Source organism: Peromyscus leucopus, chromosome 6, assembly GCF_004664715.2.
Source record: "Peromyscus leucopus breed LL Stock chromosome 6, UCI_PerLeu_2.1, whole genome shotgun sequence".
NCBI lineage: Eukaryota > Metazoa > Chordata > Mammalia > Rodentia > Cricetidae > Peromyscus > Peromyscus leucopus.
In genome coordinates this window covers 70,723,031-70,741,206 of record NC_051068.1, presented here as the reverse complement: position 1 = coordinate 70,741,206, position 18,176 = coordinate 70,723,031, and the positions used below count along the sequence as shown (strand labels likewise).

At 46.9% G+C, this 18,176-nt stretch overlaps 1 protein-coding gene across 1 annotated transcript; it reads left to right on the top strand.

Moving 5' to 3' along the window:
• The first annotated feature begins 7,114 nt into the window (after positions 1–7,114).
• On the top strand, positions 7,115–17,188 carry LOC114682367 (high affinity immunoglobulin gamma Fc receptor I-like). The gene is given in 4 exon segments (XM_037207305.1): positions 7,115–7,653; positions 14,456–14,716; positions 15,333–16,028; positions 17,112–17,188. Coding segments are annotated over 4 exon segments (1,377 nt in total). The 5' UTR covers positions 7,115–7,310.
• The last annotated feature ends 988 nt before the right edge of the window (positions 17,189–18,176 follow it).

Genomic DNA, 18,176 nt, shown 5'->3' with positions numbered 1-18,176 from the left:
TACATACATCTCTCTCTCTCTCTCTCTCTCTCTCTCTCTCTCTCTCTCTCACACACACACACACACACACACACACACACTCACTCACACTCGATAGCATCTTCACAGACAGGTCTGCCATAGTTGGGATAGTTTGAAGGAAAGGATGATAAAATAAGCCTCTAGTAAAACCAAACGACAACAAACCCCCTAACAATAACAACAAAAAGCAATCCAGGCCGCTGAGGTGAGTGCTCCAAGGAGGCTCAGATCAGCTCCCAGCACCCACGTCAGGGGACTCACAACTCCGGGGGATTTGATGCCCCTCCTTGGCCTCTGTGGGTACCGAATTCACATCCACAAGCCCACACACATACACATAATTAAAATGAAAGACCAAACAAACGTTCTGAGCAGGGCATGGTGGTGCACACCTATAGTCCAAGGACTCAGAAGTTGGAACGGGAGGAGCAGACCTTCAAGGCCAGCCTCGGCTACAAAAGGAGTTTGAAGCCAGCTTGGACTACATGACACTGTCCCCAACTACAAAAATCTACATTGGGACTCCATGCCATGGACTTCAAGTGATAATTCTTTTGTCATTGTCCAGAACTTGAAAGTGGTGAGGGGATTCTTCTCTGAGGATGTCATCCTGATGGTTATCACCATTATTTTTTTAAAAGTAATTTTATTTATCAATTACTTTCATCAATCTGCCACTCCCCGATCTAAAAACCCCAAACAGGTCAAATTGCTAAGAAGCAACTTGAGAAGCACTAATAGGCAAGGGGAAAAAAAATCAAATAACGCCAAAAGCTACACAGAGAAACCTTGTCAAATCAAATAAAACTAGAAAATACTCATACTCATGTATAAACTTGTACCTGGGAATTAGAGGCAAGATCAAGGTCATTCTGTTACGTATTAATTGATAGCTAGCCTGAGGTACAGGCAACCTTGGGGGGGTGTTAAAAGAATTAGAACCACAACTCCCAGTCCAGGAAAGGCAGAAATCATTGAGATGGAACCCTATGGGGTGTGGCCCTAAAGGTCTAATGGAAGCCCCAGTTAGAGACTCAGAAACTCTGCTTGGGTTGACATCATCCATGCTATTTCTTGTCCAGCAGCGCCACGTGTCTTGACATCCAAGTGTTGAGGGATAGAACACGACCCCACCTCACCCAGTCTCTGGAAAGCCTCCGGCATTTTGGTGAGTTCTGTGAAGCCAGGAGTTGACGAGGGGGTTTGGACCACATGTTGGAGCGGCCCGTGGGTCAACAAACTCGGGATGGCAGAATCAGCAACTGTGCTCACAGCTGGTGGAAGACTCCGAGGAATTGATGGGAATGAGCCTGACCCGCCAGCTCGGTGGCCGGCAGCAGTGGTCTTTGTGGGACTCACAGGAAGAGATTTTAGGACGGACAGACTGCTGCAGCCCAGCAATGCCAGGGCGCATCTCCTGCTCCAAGGAACGCTGGATGAACCAAGTCTCAACTTGTTCCTCCTTCAGGTTGAGTCTGGTGGCCAGGACCCTTCGAGCCTCGATGTCTGGGTATGGCTCCAGCTTGAACTGTCTTTCCAGTTCCCATAGCTGTTCCCAACTGAAGTCTCGATCAAGGGGGTCCGTGGTATAGGCATCTAAACAGGTTCCTGAGGGTCTAGACTCAGGCAGGGGAAGGGGAGGCCTTTCCATCTTCTCTGTAGCTCACTGGTTATCACCGTTCTTATATAAAACATCATGTGCACTTTTGGCAAAATCATCACAGAATTGTGTATAACATTCTACCTACTGAGAAGAAGAAAATTGTGGGAGGCCCACCCCCACATTTATGACCAAGGAACTCTTGAGGAGAGAGAAGTGAGAACTATTTAGATAGAAAGAGATACCTAGATTGAGAGGAAAGACAGAAACACAAGAAAACCTGGGGAGGGCCTGGGTCAAAGCCCACCAGCCCAGAACTTTATTCCAAAGGGCTTTCTATAACAATGCCAAGGGGCAAGGCGAAAGACCTCCCCCTTGCTAGATACAGTCAAGTGCAGACCCTTCTGAACACCTGGTACCCAGGCCCGTGGTCCAGTCATCCTCTCATGCAGCCCAGCAAGCTCAGCTCTCACTAGGAAACCTCTGTGGGTTCCAACAGAAAATGAAAATAGAAAAACAACAAAAAGGGTAAGGAAGTTTTAAGTGTTTATAAAACAAAAACCAAAACATCTGATAAGGGATCATAAGTGGTGGGGTGGTGGTGGTGGCGGCGGGCGGCGGTGCACGTCTTTAATCCCAGCACTCTGGGAGGCAGAGGCAGGTGGATCTCTGAGTTTGAGTTTAGACTGGTCTACAGAGCGAGTTCCAGGACAGCCAGGACTACAGAGAAAGCCTGCTTGGAAAACACACACACACACACACACACACACACACACACACACACACCCCACAAAACAACAACAACAAAAGAAGATAGAGATCATAAATGTAACTTACAGTTAAAGCTAAAACAGTAGTTTAGGATAAAAAGGAAACTCATTATTATATTAGAAATGGTTAAAATGAACCCTGTAAGTAAGGGACTGAAGTAATTAGACAAAGAACAGGTGGGTTATGGGGTTGTGTACCTGTTCATCCAATCACTCAAGGGGCTGGGATGATTCTGAGTTTGAGGCAGCCTGGGTTACGTAGCAAGATGCTGTCACAAACCAAACATAACAAAGGGGTGGGACAGAACCACAGAGAGAAGCAGGGACAGCCAATGAATATGAAATCAAAATTAATAAAAACAGGTCATGAAACTAGAAAGACGATTATAGGGGTCTCAAGGAGGGGTTTAGTTAGGGCCAGGGAATGAAGAGAGGGATAGAATGCACGTAGTTAGGAAGGGAAGCGGGGAGTGGGGGGGAGTGGAGGGAGGGAGGGGTCCAGCAGGAGGAGGAAAGGGGATGTGGGAGGCACTGAGGGAAAGAGAGCATGTGTGAAAACATGATGACGCCTATTGCTTTGTACGCTAATTGCATGTTTAGAAATAGCTTCTAAGGAGCAGTGGGACTGTATGCGAGAAAATGATCAAAACACCAAAAGGGAAACTGGAGTTGGACAAATGTAGACACACCACAACATACTTAATAACACAATTTACCACAAAGTCGACATTTTGCATTTTAAGAAATTGTGGAGCTAAGGCAAATGATATTTAATGGACTCTCAATTTCATAGAAATTCACTATGTAATAAAGAGACTTGCAAATAAGAAAATAAAAAAGCCAAAATACAATAAATAGAATCTACAAAAACCCCAGCTTACACTTTTTCCTATAAAAGGAGGCCTGAAAAGTTAACTCATACTGTATTCTCAAATCCCCCTTCGGAGGGCCAGTCCTATGCATGGTAAATAAAGCCTGCTTAATTGCTTTAATTTGGATGCTGGTTTTCATTCTTGCTTGGTGGGATCCCAAGGCAGATGTGCCTGCTGTGGAGAGGCAGGAAAGGGCTGAGAACTGCCTACGCAAACACAAAATGGAGTCAGAATAAGACGACGTTACCTTAGTCATTTCAAAAAGACAAGTTATCAGTCCCAAGGCCACCCTGTGCTCTGTCTGGGACATATTTGAAATGCTTTGTGGGAAGAATCTGTGGCCAACCTCTTATGTCCCTCTTGGAACCTGTACCCCGTCTGCCTACAATGCCCTCCTGTCCTGTTGCTATGATTTTGAAGATGTTTGAATGAGAATCCAAGATGTTGTTGGAGGGACAGAGAAGAGCAGGAACATCAAGTTCTGTGATCCAGCAACCCTCCTGTGTACAGTGCGCGATGAAGGTCTTTGTGTAGTGCCTCTGTGTCCGCGCCTGCCCCGAACCACCAGAAAGTGAAAATCTGGAGGAGAGATTTGTGTGAACTTCCTGTTTCCCGCCAAAGAAAACAGGGCACAGTGTGCTATGTGTGTAATAGCAAACAGTAAAACAAAGTTAATCACTGAGCAGCTTAGGAGACTCCGGGGGTGCAGAGGAACCTTAGACAGACGGTGTGATGAAGTGCTCATGACGACCAAAGGGGGAATCGGAAGAGACGACGTGGTCGTCTATAACTGAAACAACCTAGAAAAGAATCAGCACATACTCTAAAGGCTGCTACAAAAGCACAAGAGAAGACTTGTTTCTAAAGTAGCTCTCGTTTTGAAGACACCCAAACCGGAAAAGACAGATAGATACAGTGGTAGGAATGAATCGAGACATCAGTGGTTTCTGGTGGGGGCTTTTTATTAACATGAATGATAGTTGAATGTCATGTCTGCTTCATGTGACTCTTCTGCTAAAGCTCTTCTAACATTAGTAAACACGCCAAAGCCGCCAATTTCACCTGGTTCAAAACTACTATAGGACTGAGGTATAATTCAGTGCCAGAGCACCAAATGTGGTCCAATTCTCAGCACTGTTAAAAAAAAAAATAACGGCATGTACAATGCTTATCAAACATAATTGGAATTCTCATAATTATGTCTAATTCTTTCTTCTTTTTCCAGTTTTCATGTGTAGGCAGGTGTATGGATGCACGTTTTTGTACATGTCTGTGGCTGCCTGTGCTGTGTGTGTGCATGCATGTGAGTTCAGGCCAGAGGTTGGTCTATTACTCTTCCACCTTACCATTCCGGCAGTCTCCCAACCAAACGCAGTGCTTGCCACACAGCCAGGCTGGCTAGCTGGCTTCCTTTGAGGCATGCAGGTCTGTGCCTTCTGGGGCTGGAATTAAAGGCAGCCACACCCATCCATAATTTACTTAGGTGTCTGGGGATTCAAACTCTGGGCTTTAAGCTTGCCTGGCAAGTGCTGTAACCACAAAGCCGTCTACCTCCCCAGCCCAAATTTAATGGAAGCACTTTAGTTCCTAAAATATATGGTCATTAAAGAAGGGATTGTGGGACTGGGGGTGTAACTCAGTTGGTAGAGTGCTTGCCTAGCATGCGTGAGACCCTGGGTTCCATCTTTAGCACTGAATAAACTGGGCATGGGAGCAGATGGTATGCCCTCCTAGTACTTTTGAGGTGGAGGCAGGAAGATCAGAAGTTCAAGGTCATCCTCAGCCTGGGATGCATGAGACCCTGTAAAACACACACACACACACACACACACACACACACACACACACACTCACACACACAAACACACACACACACTCACACACACAAACACACACACACAACACACACACACACACACACACACACACACACACACACACACACGAACACAGAGAGAATTGACTAAGCATTATACTGGCTGCTTTTTCATTAAGTGCGTAAAACAGTTTTAGTCAGTTCTTTGTGAGGTTTATATTATCTTAATTTAGAAATGTATCAAACAATTGGCCATAGGTAACTTTCCACAGTAGAGAAGACATCATCAAGTAACTCTTTGCACTCACATCTGAGAAGTACCCTGAAGTGATTTTAAAACTGTGAAGTGTGCGAAAGTGAGGCCATCGGAACCGATCATCCGTATGTGGACACAGCCATGTCACACGTGTGTGGATTCTTTCGTGACCCCTGTGAGCATTGTGATTTCCAGTGGCCATTAAACGCTAGACACTATTGTCTGGTTAATTACGAGATGTGTCCCATATTCCTAGTTCTTTCTTACACGGATTCAGATTTACGACAGTGGGTATTTCATTTGGAAACTACAGATATTTATTAGGGGAAAAAAGCATTTTGTCCTTTCGGTCACGGGTCCCTCCTCTACCGCATTCTGACTCAGGTGTTATCTTGATGGTTGCAGCACACTGACCTTGGGATTTCCAGGGGTGAAGGGGCCAGTGTTACAGTCTGTTCACCAGGATGTGAAGCAGATCAACTGTCTGGGTTTGAATTCTACTTCTTTAATATATATGTATTTACATGTCATTTCTCATTCTCTCCCCCCACCCTCCACAAGTAATTGAATTGACTTTTTTCTTTTTAACTTGTAGAATGGAGACAATAGCATCCACTTCTGGGTTAGTGTGAGGACTGTGAGAAAATACATAACAAGAATAATTAGTGGCACACAAATATATTATGCTGATAAATATTTTGACATTTTCGTTGTGTGTACTGTAGATCAAACCCCACCCAGGTTTTCTCTTTTGAGACAAGTCTTTCTGTGTAGAACAGGCTAGCCTCAAACTCATAACCCTTCTGCCTTGTCTCCCAAGTGTGGGATTATAAGCATGCACCACCCCTTTCGGCTCTGGTAGCATTTATCTGAGTCTAGGAATGTGTCCTAAGGAAATAATAATTCAAAATTTAGAGATGTTGCAGTTCTTGTCATAATGGTTAAAATTAGGAATAACCAGGAGACTTCATCTGGGTCCTCAATGTTGACATGAACTCTCTTCCCAGTTCTCCTTTGTCATCATCGTCTTCTGTCCATCAGCTGATAGTTGTGTCTCTTGCAGTTCCAGCTGGTGGACAAGTAGGTGAGTGACCTCTCTGTTAACTTCTCATCTGCTGCCTTCCTGCTTTCCGGGGTGGGTTCCACTAGCCTGGAGGGAAGAACACGGGCAAGATAGGCAAGAGAAAGATTTCTCAGTTACCGGCTCTGTATTTAGAGTGCGGTTTCTACAAAGCTGGTTTTTAAGGTTTCTGTCCAAGGTTTTCTGAGTGAGCTCTGGCTGCTGAACTAAATTCTTAGCACAGTGGCTCTCACCCTTCTTGATGCTGGGGCCCTTTAATGCAGTTCCTCATGTTTGATGACCCCCCAACCATAAAATTATTTTGTTGCAACTTCATAACTGTAACTTTGCTAGTGTTATGAATTGTGATGTAAATATCTGTGTTTTCTGATGGTCTTAGGTACCACTGTGAAGGAATCATTCAAACTCCAAAGGGGTCATGGCCCATAGGTTGAGAACCATTGGCCTCGTGAGCTCAGAAAAGCACAGAATTGTGGGAAGCCAGAAGCAGTCCTGTTGGGCTGGTTTTTCTAATACCCCCAAAACCTGTCCATTTTACAAGAAAACAGAAAGGTTTTTCTCCTCAGAAAGGAAGAGTTCAAGGGCATGAGCCTCAGTTTCCAATGAAGAAGTGGATGGAGGTGCTTCTCCCGCTCCCCGCCCTCCCCCCGCCCCCCCCCCGCCCCCCAAAGACAGCCTAGCACTGAGGATACGGAAACTGTCTCAAGGCAGTTTGCTCTGGTTTGAAACCCCCCTTTATTCACACCAGTGATTTCATCACCAGCACCCAAATCCTAACGCCTGGATTGGGATCAAGTAACCCAGAAAAGCTCCCACAGCAGTCTGGGCACTGGAAGGCTGGCCAGCTTCCTGGCTTTCCACTTGCTAATTTTTTCAAACTGAACACTTGTCCTTATGCTAGCCATCCTTGACCAATCACGCGCAGTTCCTGCTTTATCCCCGCTTAGGGTTTTCTCTGTTGTTGTTCTTTTTCCGACAGCCAAGGTCACAAGGGCTGTGATCACCTTGCAGCCTCCATGGGTCAGTATTTTCCAGAAGGAAAATGTCACTTTATGGCGTGAGGGCCCCCACCTGCCTGGAGACAGTGCCACACAGTGGTTTATCCACAGCACACTCCTTCAGATCTCCACGCCTAGACACAGTATCACTAAGGCCACTTTCAAGGACAGTGGTGAATACAGGTGCCGGACTGGTCTCTCAATGCCAAGCGACCCTGTACAGTTGGAAATCCACAGAAGTAAGCATGGCATGGGCAGGAGGGCTGGGGATCCCAAGGTCTCCCTTTGTGTGGGTGCCAGAGTCCTCTCTGTCTCTCTTTCTCTCTGAGAATATATGTGAGACTTTATCTGAGTGAACGGACCAGCTCTAAGGACCCAGCAGGTCAAATCAAGTCAGTGTAATTAAAACATCACATCAAGGCCCTACGCACCCATATCTGGGACTAAGGGGGTCCAGCCCCTCGATAGTCCCCTTCCAGGGTCTGGGAAGAATCTACAACTGGCTGATAATTAATCTTTGAGGATAGGAAATGAATCTATATACACGAAACTCCTCAGTCCATATACTTAATTCTTCTGAGTCAGTTCTCTCTCTACACAGCTTCTGTTCTGCTCTCATGCCTAGCTTCTTTCTTGCCTGATTTCTCTCTACGTTTATCTGCTGCCCTCTAAGTTCTATCTTAATTCTCTCATCTTAGTTCTGCCCCATCTAGTTCCTTCCCATCGTAGCTCCTCTCCCATCTCCCTCTTCCTCATCTTGTTCTTCCCCACCTGGCTCTTCCTCATCTTCCATCTTGTTCCTCTAGTACTCTCTTCTAGCCCTTCAATCTAGTTCTTTCCATCTAGTCTGTTCCTCTCCAGTTCTTAGCCATCTAGTTCTTCTGTTCTCTTTTTCCTCTCTCTCTCCTCCTCTCAGTCTCCTTATTCTCTCAGTTCTCTCTAAGTCTTTCAGGAATCCAGTTATAAACCCAAGCAATAGCAATCCTCCCTCTCCAGCCAGGTCACCAGGCTTGAATTCCTACAGGGTCATAAAGGTAGATAAGAGTTTTCATCAGGCAGTGACCACCAGGCTTTCTTTTACAACCCAAAAGGGGAGTGGTAAAGGAGGAGGTCAACAGAGAGCTAATGATCGGTTAGTATATCAAGAAGGGGATCTATGTGCTCCGTCTACATTCCTAGAAGTAGTTAGGTGAGAAGTTAGGAGTCTATAATGTTAGTAATAGAAAAGGAGGGGTCTCAGATTGCAAGAAACAAAGCTATCCACCTGACCTAGGAACAGGCGTTGTTTCCATAAGGGTGTTACCTTAGTTCAGGAGATTGTTTGGCCTTGGATGCTTGATAGGTACTTTAGATAAATACACTGTTAGGAGTTCTTGGAAGCACACATAGCATTACAAGAAAATCACTGTGGGAAACAGCTAATATAAATACAAAAGCTAAAATATCACCAAGACTTCTTCTTCTTTTTTTTTTTTTTTTTTTTTTGGTTTTTCAAGACAGGGTTTCTCTGTGTAGCTTTGCGCCTTTCCTGGAACTCACTTGGTAGCCCAGGCTGGCCTCGAACTCACAGAGATCCGCCTGCCTCTGCCTCCTGAGTGCTGGGATTAAAGGCGTGCGCCACCACCGCCCGGCTCACCAAGACTTCTTAAGCCATGACTTGACCTTTGGAAAAGTCCTTGACTTTTCCAAGTAGTAGCCTTTCCCCCCCATTTTTATTTATTTATTTATTTTTTCTATTATCAGCTTGATACAGCACAAATTCTTCTCCTAATAGTGAAATGTTTCACTAAAGCTTGCCTAGTAATTGAGTAAACCAAAACTTATTATAAGCCACAGTCATCCTAGGGTCCCCCCTGCTATGTAGCCTCCCTGGTTCTGTGAGTTGCAGTCTGATTGTTCTTTGCTTTATATCTAGAATCCACTTATGAGTGAATACATACCATGTTTGTCCTTCTGGGCTTGGGTTACCTCCCAAAGCTTTTGTGACAGTAGCTGAATTCTATTACACTTTCCTGAGGCTTACAGTACACCCATAGCTCTCCAGCTGGACCAGTTTTGGTTACAATGTATCAAGAAAAATCTCAGACTCTAATATTTTATCTTTGTTCAAAATTTATGCCAACATACCTCTAACTTCATCAACAGCAGCTTTTGTGTGTGTGTGTTTTGTTGTGTTGTTCTGACTGTGTATAGTGGCTGCACATTGTAGTTTTAATTTATATTTCTTTGGCGACTGTGGTATTGACCACTTTTAATGTGTTTATTACTTGTCTTTATAAAGCCTTTATAAGGTACCTGATGAGTCTTTTGGCCAATGTTTTTGTTTTTTATTTTTATATGTGTGTGTGTGTGTGTGTGTGCGCGCGTGTCTGTGTGTCTGTATGCCGTGTGTGTAGGTACCTGCCCTTGATAGCCAGAAGAGGTTGTTGGGCCTTCCAGGAACTGAACTCATCTAAGGAACTGAACTCAGGCCCTCTAGAGCAGTGGTTCTCAGCCTTCCTAATGCTGGACCCTTCAATATTGTTCCTCATGCTGTGGTGACCCCCAACCATAAAGTTATTTTCATTGCTACTCCATAACTGTAATTTTGCTACTGTTATGAATCATAATGTAAATATTTTTTTGGAGATAGAGGTTTGCCAAAGGGGTCGCGACCCATAGGTCGAGAATCACTGCTCTAGACGGCCAGCAAGTACTCTTAAGTGCTGATTCGTCTCTTCAGCTCCTCACCCCATTAGCTCATAGGAATTCTTTATTTATTCTGGGTTTCTCAAGTGTTGGGAATTTCTCTGCCGTGTGCCTTGTCAACGTTAGGTCCCCTGCCCCCAGAAAGGAACAAAAGTTGTTGGCTGTCACCTAATTCTGGCTACTGCTCTCTCTATCCTGTTTATAAAATGGTTTGCCATGGTTGCATCAATGTTCAGCCACTTTCAGTCAGTCTGGGGATGCTAAGACCCTGGGTGTTAGACATTCCCTGGGAGGCAGAGAGAGGGGGCCGCCTAGGGAGTAAATAGGCCTGGAGGGCTGTATTTGTTTCCTTATTTTCTGCCACCAGTTGGGCCCTCTGCTGATGGATTAGCCTAGGAGTTGAACAGGATCTGTATATGCTTACAGAACAGTTGTGGGCCAGTCAGCCACCAATCCTAAATTAGGGGAGAAAGACTCATCAAAAACTTAAAAAACCCAAGCCATGGAGAAGGGACTGGATTTATATTATATTATATTATATTATATTATATTATATTATATTATATTATATTATTTTATTTTATTTTATTTTATTTTATTTTATTTTATTTTATTTTATTTTATTTTATTTTATTTTATTTTGAGACAGGGTTTCTCTGTGTAGCCCTGGCTGTCCTGGAACTCTCTCTCTAGTCCAGGCTGTCCTTGAACTCACAGAAATCTGCCTGCCTCTCCCTCCCGAGTGCTGGGATTAAAGGCGTGTGCCACCACCGCCTGGAGACTGGATTTTTAAGTCCTTAGCCCCACTACTGTGTGTGCAGAGGGTCTCTGTGAGCTTGCTGTGTGTGTGCAGAGGTGTGTGCAGAGGGTCTCTGTGCCCGTCTGTGTGTGTGTGTGTGTGCAGAGGGTCTCTGTGTCCTGTGTGTGTGTGTGCAGAGGGTCTCTGTGTCCTGTGTGTGTGTGTGTGCAGAGAGTCTCTGTGCCCTGCTGTGTGTGTGTGTGCAGAGGGTCTCTGTGTCCTGTGTGTGTGTGTGCAGAGGGTCTCTGTGTCCTGTGTGTGTGTGTGCAGAGGATCTCTGTGCCCTGCTGTGTGTGTGTGCAGAGGGTCTCTGTGCCCGGCTGTGTGTGTGTGCAGAGGGTCTCTGTGCCCGGCTGTGTGTGCATTTCCTCACCTCTGATATTAGCTCCTTTCACCAGCTAGTGCCGTCTGCTGTGGTCAAGGATTTCTCTGCTTCCATCTGTTGCACTCAAGACTTTTTCTGCCTTTGAAATCATTAACTGGCAGAGGAAAAAAAAAAAACCCAATAGAGACCCAGGACTAAGAAAATACAGCTAGTTGGTGGACCCAAGTTCTAGTCATGTGACTCAGAATGAGGGTCACTTTTCTACTCAAGGCAGTGAATTGAGGGGGTGATGTTGAATAGGAAATTAGTAAGCTATGTCTGTATCATATGATACAGCTAAAAGCTGTAGCTCATGTTTTGATATGAAATATTCCCACTTAGGGTAAAAAACCCACACTTTTCATCATATGGAGAATCTAGCCAAAATATATGTAAACAAATATACATTTGGTACAGTACAGCATAAGGAAAGAGAACCAGAAAGGGACATTAGAGGACAAGGACAGATTAGAGGAAAAGGATGTGTGTCAGGAAAGAGGACATACAGCTAATTGTTTTTCTGGGTCTATCTCTGTCATGGAGTTTTCATTTTTGGTGGTAAGTGCATAAAAATATACTCCATAGCGACAAACCCTTTGTGAAGCCTCATATCTTCCATTCTGAATCGCTAGTCTAACTGTGTATAAAAGTCCACTGAGATATATAGACCTCAAGTCTGGCTAATTTCAGTGTGTAAGTTTTTCCTATTCGTGTTTTGATTAATTTCATATGGAGATATATCAAAATCTTCTACTGCGTTTCAGAAATAAAGCAAAGACATTGGTGTGTCTGGGCAGTGTGAGATTGAGTTTCAAGTCTTAATTGCACTTGTAAGAAATGAGACCACAGACTGCCACACACTGCAGTGGACTACCGACATCAGCTGAGAGTGCCAGACTGCGCTATCCTTAGATCAGTTCTGGAGAGTGACCACAGACTGCCACACACAGCAGTGGACTGCACACTCGCTATCCTTAGATCAGTTCTGGAGAGTGACCACAGACTGCCACACACAGCAGTGGACTGCACACTATCCTTAGATCAGTTCTGGAGAGTGACCACAGACTGTCACACACTGCAGTGGACTGCACACTATCCTTAGATCAGTTCTGGAGAGTGACCACAGACTGCCACACACTGCAGTGGATTGCACACTCGCTCTCCTTAGATGAGTTCTGGAGAGTGAAAGACCCACCTTCCCTGACACCTCATCTTCATTAACAGACACTTCATCAGTTAGACTACATTCCTTTTCTACTGCATCATAACAGATTTTCCCAAAACTACAGCTCCAAACACATATGACTATTACGCTTCAGTTTTCATAGGTTTTCTGTAGTCAGGGTGTGGACTGTAGTGGGTTCCTTTGGGTTCCTCTTTAAATTCACACTTATTGGCAGAATTCAATTCCTTGTGGTTATAGGACTAGAGTCCCCATTTTCTTTCTTTTTTTTAAGTTTATTTATTTTTTTTTTAAATTTATTTATTTATTATGTATACAGTGTTCTGCTTGCATATATCCCTGCAGGCCAGAAGAGGGCACCAGATCTCATTACAGATGGTTGTGAGCCACCATGTGGTTGCTGGGAATTGAACTCAGGACCTCTGGAAGAACAGCCAGTGCTCTTAACCACTGAGCCATCTCTCCAGCCCCCCCGAGTCCCCATTTTCTAAGTGGCTGTCCTTTGGTTTTGGGGGGCACTCAGCTCCCCAGAGTCCCTGCCATGTAATCCTCACAAGCTGTGTCACATCACGGCAGCTTACTGCTTCCAGACCACCAGGAGCATCTCTATCTAGCATGCTAAGAAAGAGACAGATACAGCAAATGTGTGCCTGGCCTGGCATGCTCTCCTGGCTATAGAAGCCAAACATAGGGGTACATCACATTCCAGGAGCTGTGTATGTATGATTCATTGGGGTCATCTAAAAATTCCTTTTATATGCAAAATAAACTTGGTCCCAACCAATCTCTGAGCCCTGAGAAGGGATATATAATAAGGGGGCGCTAGTGTGCACAGCTATGGGAAAGGATGATGGGGTGGTGTGCACAGCATGGGAAAGGGTGATGGGGTGGTGGTGTGCACAGCATGGGAAAGGATGATGGGGGTGGTGTGCACAGCATGGGAAAGGATGATGGGGTGGGTTGGTGTGCAAGCATGGGAATGTGCACAGCAGGGAAGGGATGTCGGGTGGTGGGTGAGCACAGCATGGGAAGGATGGGGGATGGTGGTGTGGCACAGCATGGGAAGGATGAGGGGTGGTGGCACAGCATGGGAAAGGATGATGGGGTGGTGTGCACAGCATGGAAAGGATGGGGGGGGGTGTGCACAGCATGGGAAGGGTGATGGGTGGTGGTGTGCACAGCATGGGAAAGGATGATCGGTGGTGGTGTGCACGCTGGGAAGGATGATGGGGTGGGGGGCGGGGGATGGGGGGTTGTGCACAGCATGGGAAAGGATGATGGGATGGTGGTGTGCACAGCATGGGAAAGGATGATGGGGGGGGTGCACGCAGGGAAAGGATGGGGGTGGTGTGCACAGCATGGGAAGGATGGGGGGTGTGGCACAGCATGGGAAAGGATGGGGATGGGGGGGATGGGGATGGGGGTGGTGCACAGCATGGGAGATGGGGGATGGTGTGTGCCAGCATGGGAAAGGATGGGGGATGGGTGTGCACAGCTATGGGAAAGGATGATGGGGTGGTGTGCACAGCATGGGAAAGGGTGATGGGGAGGGGGGGGGGGGGATGTGGGTGGGTGTGCACAGCATGGGAAAGGGTGATGGGATGGTGGTGTGCACAGCATGGGAAAGGATGTGATGGGGATGGTGGTGTGCACAGCATGGGAAAGGGTGATGGGGTGGTGTGCACAGCATGGAGGGATGGGGGTGGGGCAAGCATGGGAAAGGGGGGGGTGGGGGGGGGGGGGGGGGTGGGGGGTGGGGGGGGCAGATGGGAAGGATGGGGGATGGTGGTGTGCACAGAATGGGAAAGGATGGGGGATGGTGGTGTGCACAGCTGCTGGGAAAAGTTGCTTTTTTTTTTTTCTAGCAAAGCTGAAGGGATTTGAGAGTGGGACTCAGGTGAGATTGGAGTGTTGCAAATAGTAGAAGATATAAAAGTCTCCAGGGCTGAGATCTGGCCTCTTGGACTTCCTCTGTGCATGCCAACACTGTGGGTCCTCACTTTTCAGGTTGGCTGCTCCTCCAGGCCTCCCGCAGAGTCCTCACAGGAGGAGAACCTGTGACTTTGAGGTGTCAGGGCTGGGAGAACAAGCTGGGGTACAATGTGATTTTCTATCGAAATGGAAAATCCTTTCACTTTTCTTGAGATTCTGAGGTCACTGTTCCGAAAAGCAACTCGAGTCACAATGGCATCTATCACTGCTCAGGCATGATCCAACGCTACACCTCTGCCGGAGTGTCTGTCACCGTGAAAGGTATCCGGTCTAGATAAGAGTCACAGCTGGAAGGGACCAGAAAAATCACTACAAAGCATTAAAGTCCTCACCTGACTTACAACGGAGGAAACTGAGTTCCAGGGAGACAAACGCCCTCCCCCCCCAAGGCCACCCAGCCACCACTGCCTGGGCCAGAACCGGAACTAGGGCTCCGAGTCCCCACCCATTCCTCTTTTCAGCATCCACAACGGCCCATCAGTGATCACAGGAGCGCAAGTCAAAGTCAGGGGACAGAACTACACACTTCGTCTGTTTATTTTAGCTGCTAAGGCCAGAGACTCACTCATTCAAGGTAGCCAGAGTTACTAGAAAATAATCCAGCCAAACCTCATGACATTTCCATAGAAATTCCGTAGAAGCCAGAAAGACGTTAGGAATTGGATTTACTTTCCATTTATGTGTCCGGGATACACAGCCTCTCCGAACTCCCTTCTTTTTAAGCTTCTGCAAACCAAACAGTTTCCTCTGTCCAATTTGTACAAGGTCTTTAACTCTTTCTATGACTTATCTTCTTAGTGCTCAAACGCACTGGCAAGGTATTCCTTTGCAAAAAAAAAAAAGCTCATTTTTGTGGGGAAGAAATGACTGTCCCAGCTTGTCTTTTGAATAGCACAACCAATGGATGACTTGGCTGGCAAGTGCCTGTTAGTGTTGACTCTGGGTTACTGCCATGGGGGTCCATGGTTCCCTAATAAATGGAGCCACGCAGGGAGAGCACACAGTGTACTGGGAAGCCCCTCAGCTAGTGACCAGTCGTGTCTATTAGAAAATAGGCCTCTCTCTTGGAAATGGGGAAACTCATTTTCTTGGGGCAAGATTCACAAAGGGGAGTCTCATGAAAAGGCCACTGACACTGAACGGAACAACCCTGTCCCTTCAACTTTCTCTTTGGAGCTATTTGCAGCGCCCGTGCTGAGAACGACCTTGTCATCTCCCGTCCTGGAGGGGAGTCTGGTCACCCTGAGCTGTGAGACAAAATTGCTCCTACAGTGCCCTGGCTTGCAGCTCCTCTTCTCCTTCTACGCAGGCAGCAAGATCCTGGAGGAGAGGAACACATCCTCAGAGTACCACACAGCAAGTGCTGGAAGAGAAGATTCTGGATTATACTGGTGTGAGGTAGCCACAGCGGACGGCAGTGTCCTCAAGCGCAGCCCTGAGTTGGAGCTTCGAATACTTGGTGAGCTGGAGGGACGTGGGGGCTGGTGTCGCCCAGCCGGAAGGGAGCAGTTCACGAGCAGCTCCGTGCTTCGTTCAGAACTGCGCTGTTTTCCTCCACTCTGCCCTGCATTTCCGTTCCTCCTTTCCTGTCTGTCACTTTTCCTGTCTTTATCCCCTTCTTCCCTCTTCTCCCTCTTCCTCCTGTTGGTTCCCTTCTTTTCCTGTCTCTCCTCCCTGCTGCTCTTCCTCATCTTCTCTTTGCTTCTGCACCCACTCACCTACTACAGAAAATGTCAGGGCGTCTTAGGGTTTCTACTGCTGTGATGAAACGCCGTGACCAAAGGCAAGCTGGGGAGGAAGGGCTTTATTTGGCTTACATTTGCACATCACTGTCCATCACTGAAGGAAGTCAGGACCGGAACTCAAGCAGGGCAGGAACCTGGAGGCAGGAGCTGATGCAGAGGCCATGGAGGAGTGCTGCTTACTGGCTTGTTCCTCATGGCTTGCTCAGCCTGCTTTCTTATAGACCCAGGACCAGCAGTCCAGGGATGGCACCACCCACAATGAGCTGTGCCCTCCTCCATCAATCACTAATTAAGAACATGCCACAGAGCTGGATCTTATGGAGGCATTTTCTCAGTTGAGGTTCCCTCCTTTCAGGTAACTCTAGCTGTATCAACTAGACATAAAACTAACCAGGACAAGGGTGTGTGCTTTGATGATGGAGTCACATGATAGCAGAGAGGCAGGCACTTCCTCTCCTGGAGGACTAGGGGTTTCCAGGGTCTTTGGTGGCAATGGGGGTCCCCTTTCCCTACTTAGGGTTGCTCAGTTTAGACAAAGAAAGGGAAGCTGATAAGCACACAGCTTTGGGCAAATACCTGACCAGCATGTGGTGGAGGGGGGCGGGCATGACCCTCCGTGGTCAGCTGTAGGGGGCGCTACCGCGGGAGAAAGAGCAGCCAGCCTTGTCTCTGGTCAGAGGGATGAAAAAGAAGCCAGAAGTCTCCCTCAGTGTGATTTTGCTTTGAAATCTGTTTCCACTCAGTCCCGCCTACAGACCTGCGTCTGAAGGCCAGGACGTAGAATTTCTCTGGTTATCAGGAGAAGTAAAATCGTGCTGACAAATGACGGGGGCTTCACAGGGCCACTTCCCGAATTTCTCAGTGAAGGGAGAGTTGGTAGTTACCTCACTGGCCCGTTACTCCGTCCATTTCCCCCTTGCACGCAGACGTGTCCAGCCGCTTGACATCCCGACACCTCCCAGTCAAGTTAAAAACAGAAATGGACCAGGATTTAGATCCTTGACAGGCTGTCACACAGGGAGGCGACAGATAGTAAATACGGGAAACCGCTTGCTGTTTTCTCCTGACCAGAGACAAAGACCTGACGACTGGGTGGGCTTTTCCTCCTGCCAGCAGGGCCCGGCAGCGCCGTCCAAGTTAAGGCCCGATTCGTACACGTTTATCCAGAACTGTGGGCCTATCCGTTTCTGTCTTTATTGAAATCGACCAGCCCTGAATTAGGGGAAGACCCCTCAAAGGTCCTTAGGCCTCAACCGCTCCCGAAGAGGCGGGTTCCTGAGATCATCTCCATCTTTCTGTGTGCCCTGCTCTGTGTGCTCTTCCTCACCCAAATAAAAACCTTCCTTCACCGGCTGATTCTGTGTCCGAGATTTACCCTTTTGCTACGTACGTCCCGCAACGTATTCCTGCCTTTAGTTCTTTAAACGGCACAGAAAACAAAACTCAATCAAGACTCCTAGACAGTAACAGAAAGGAAGAGGAGGAGGAGGAGAAGGAAGAGGAGAAGGAGGAGGAGAAGAAGAAGAAGGAAGAAGAAGAAGAAGAAGAAGAAGAAGAAGAAGAAGAAGAAGAAGAAGAAGAAGAAGAAGAAGAAGAAAAGAAGAAGAAGAAGAAGAAGAAGAAGAAGAAGAAGAAGAAGAAGAAGAAGAAGAAGAAGAAGAAGAAGAAGAAGAAGAAGAAGAAGAAGAAGAAGAAGAAGAAGAAGAAGAAGAAGAAAACCCCAAAACAAAACAAAACAAAACAAAACAAAAAACCCCTCGGGGGCGGCTCGCTGGCGCCCTCCCGTGGTCACCTGGGCACACTGCAGTCAGCGTGCGGCTGGGTCGCCTTTGACAATGCTCGCGGACCCACGTGACCCGAACCTTGTGAATAATTGCTTTCCCCCAGGTGGCAGGAGCGAAATGATCTAGATTGGGTCTGCGGCAGCAGAAAGCATGTGGAAGAAGGCCGTGCGTGCCCGGTTCCTCCGTGCAGGGAAGGGCGCCCACTCG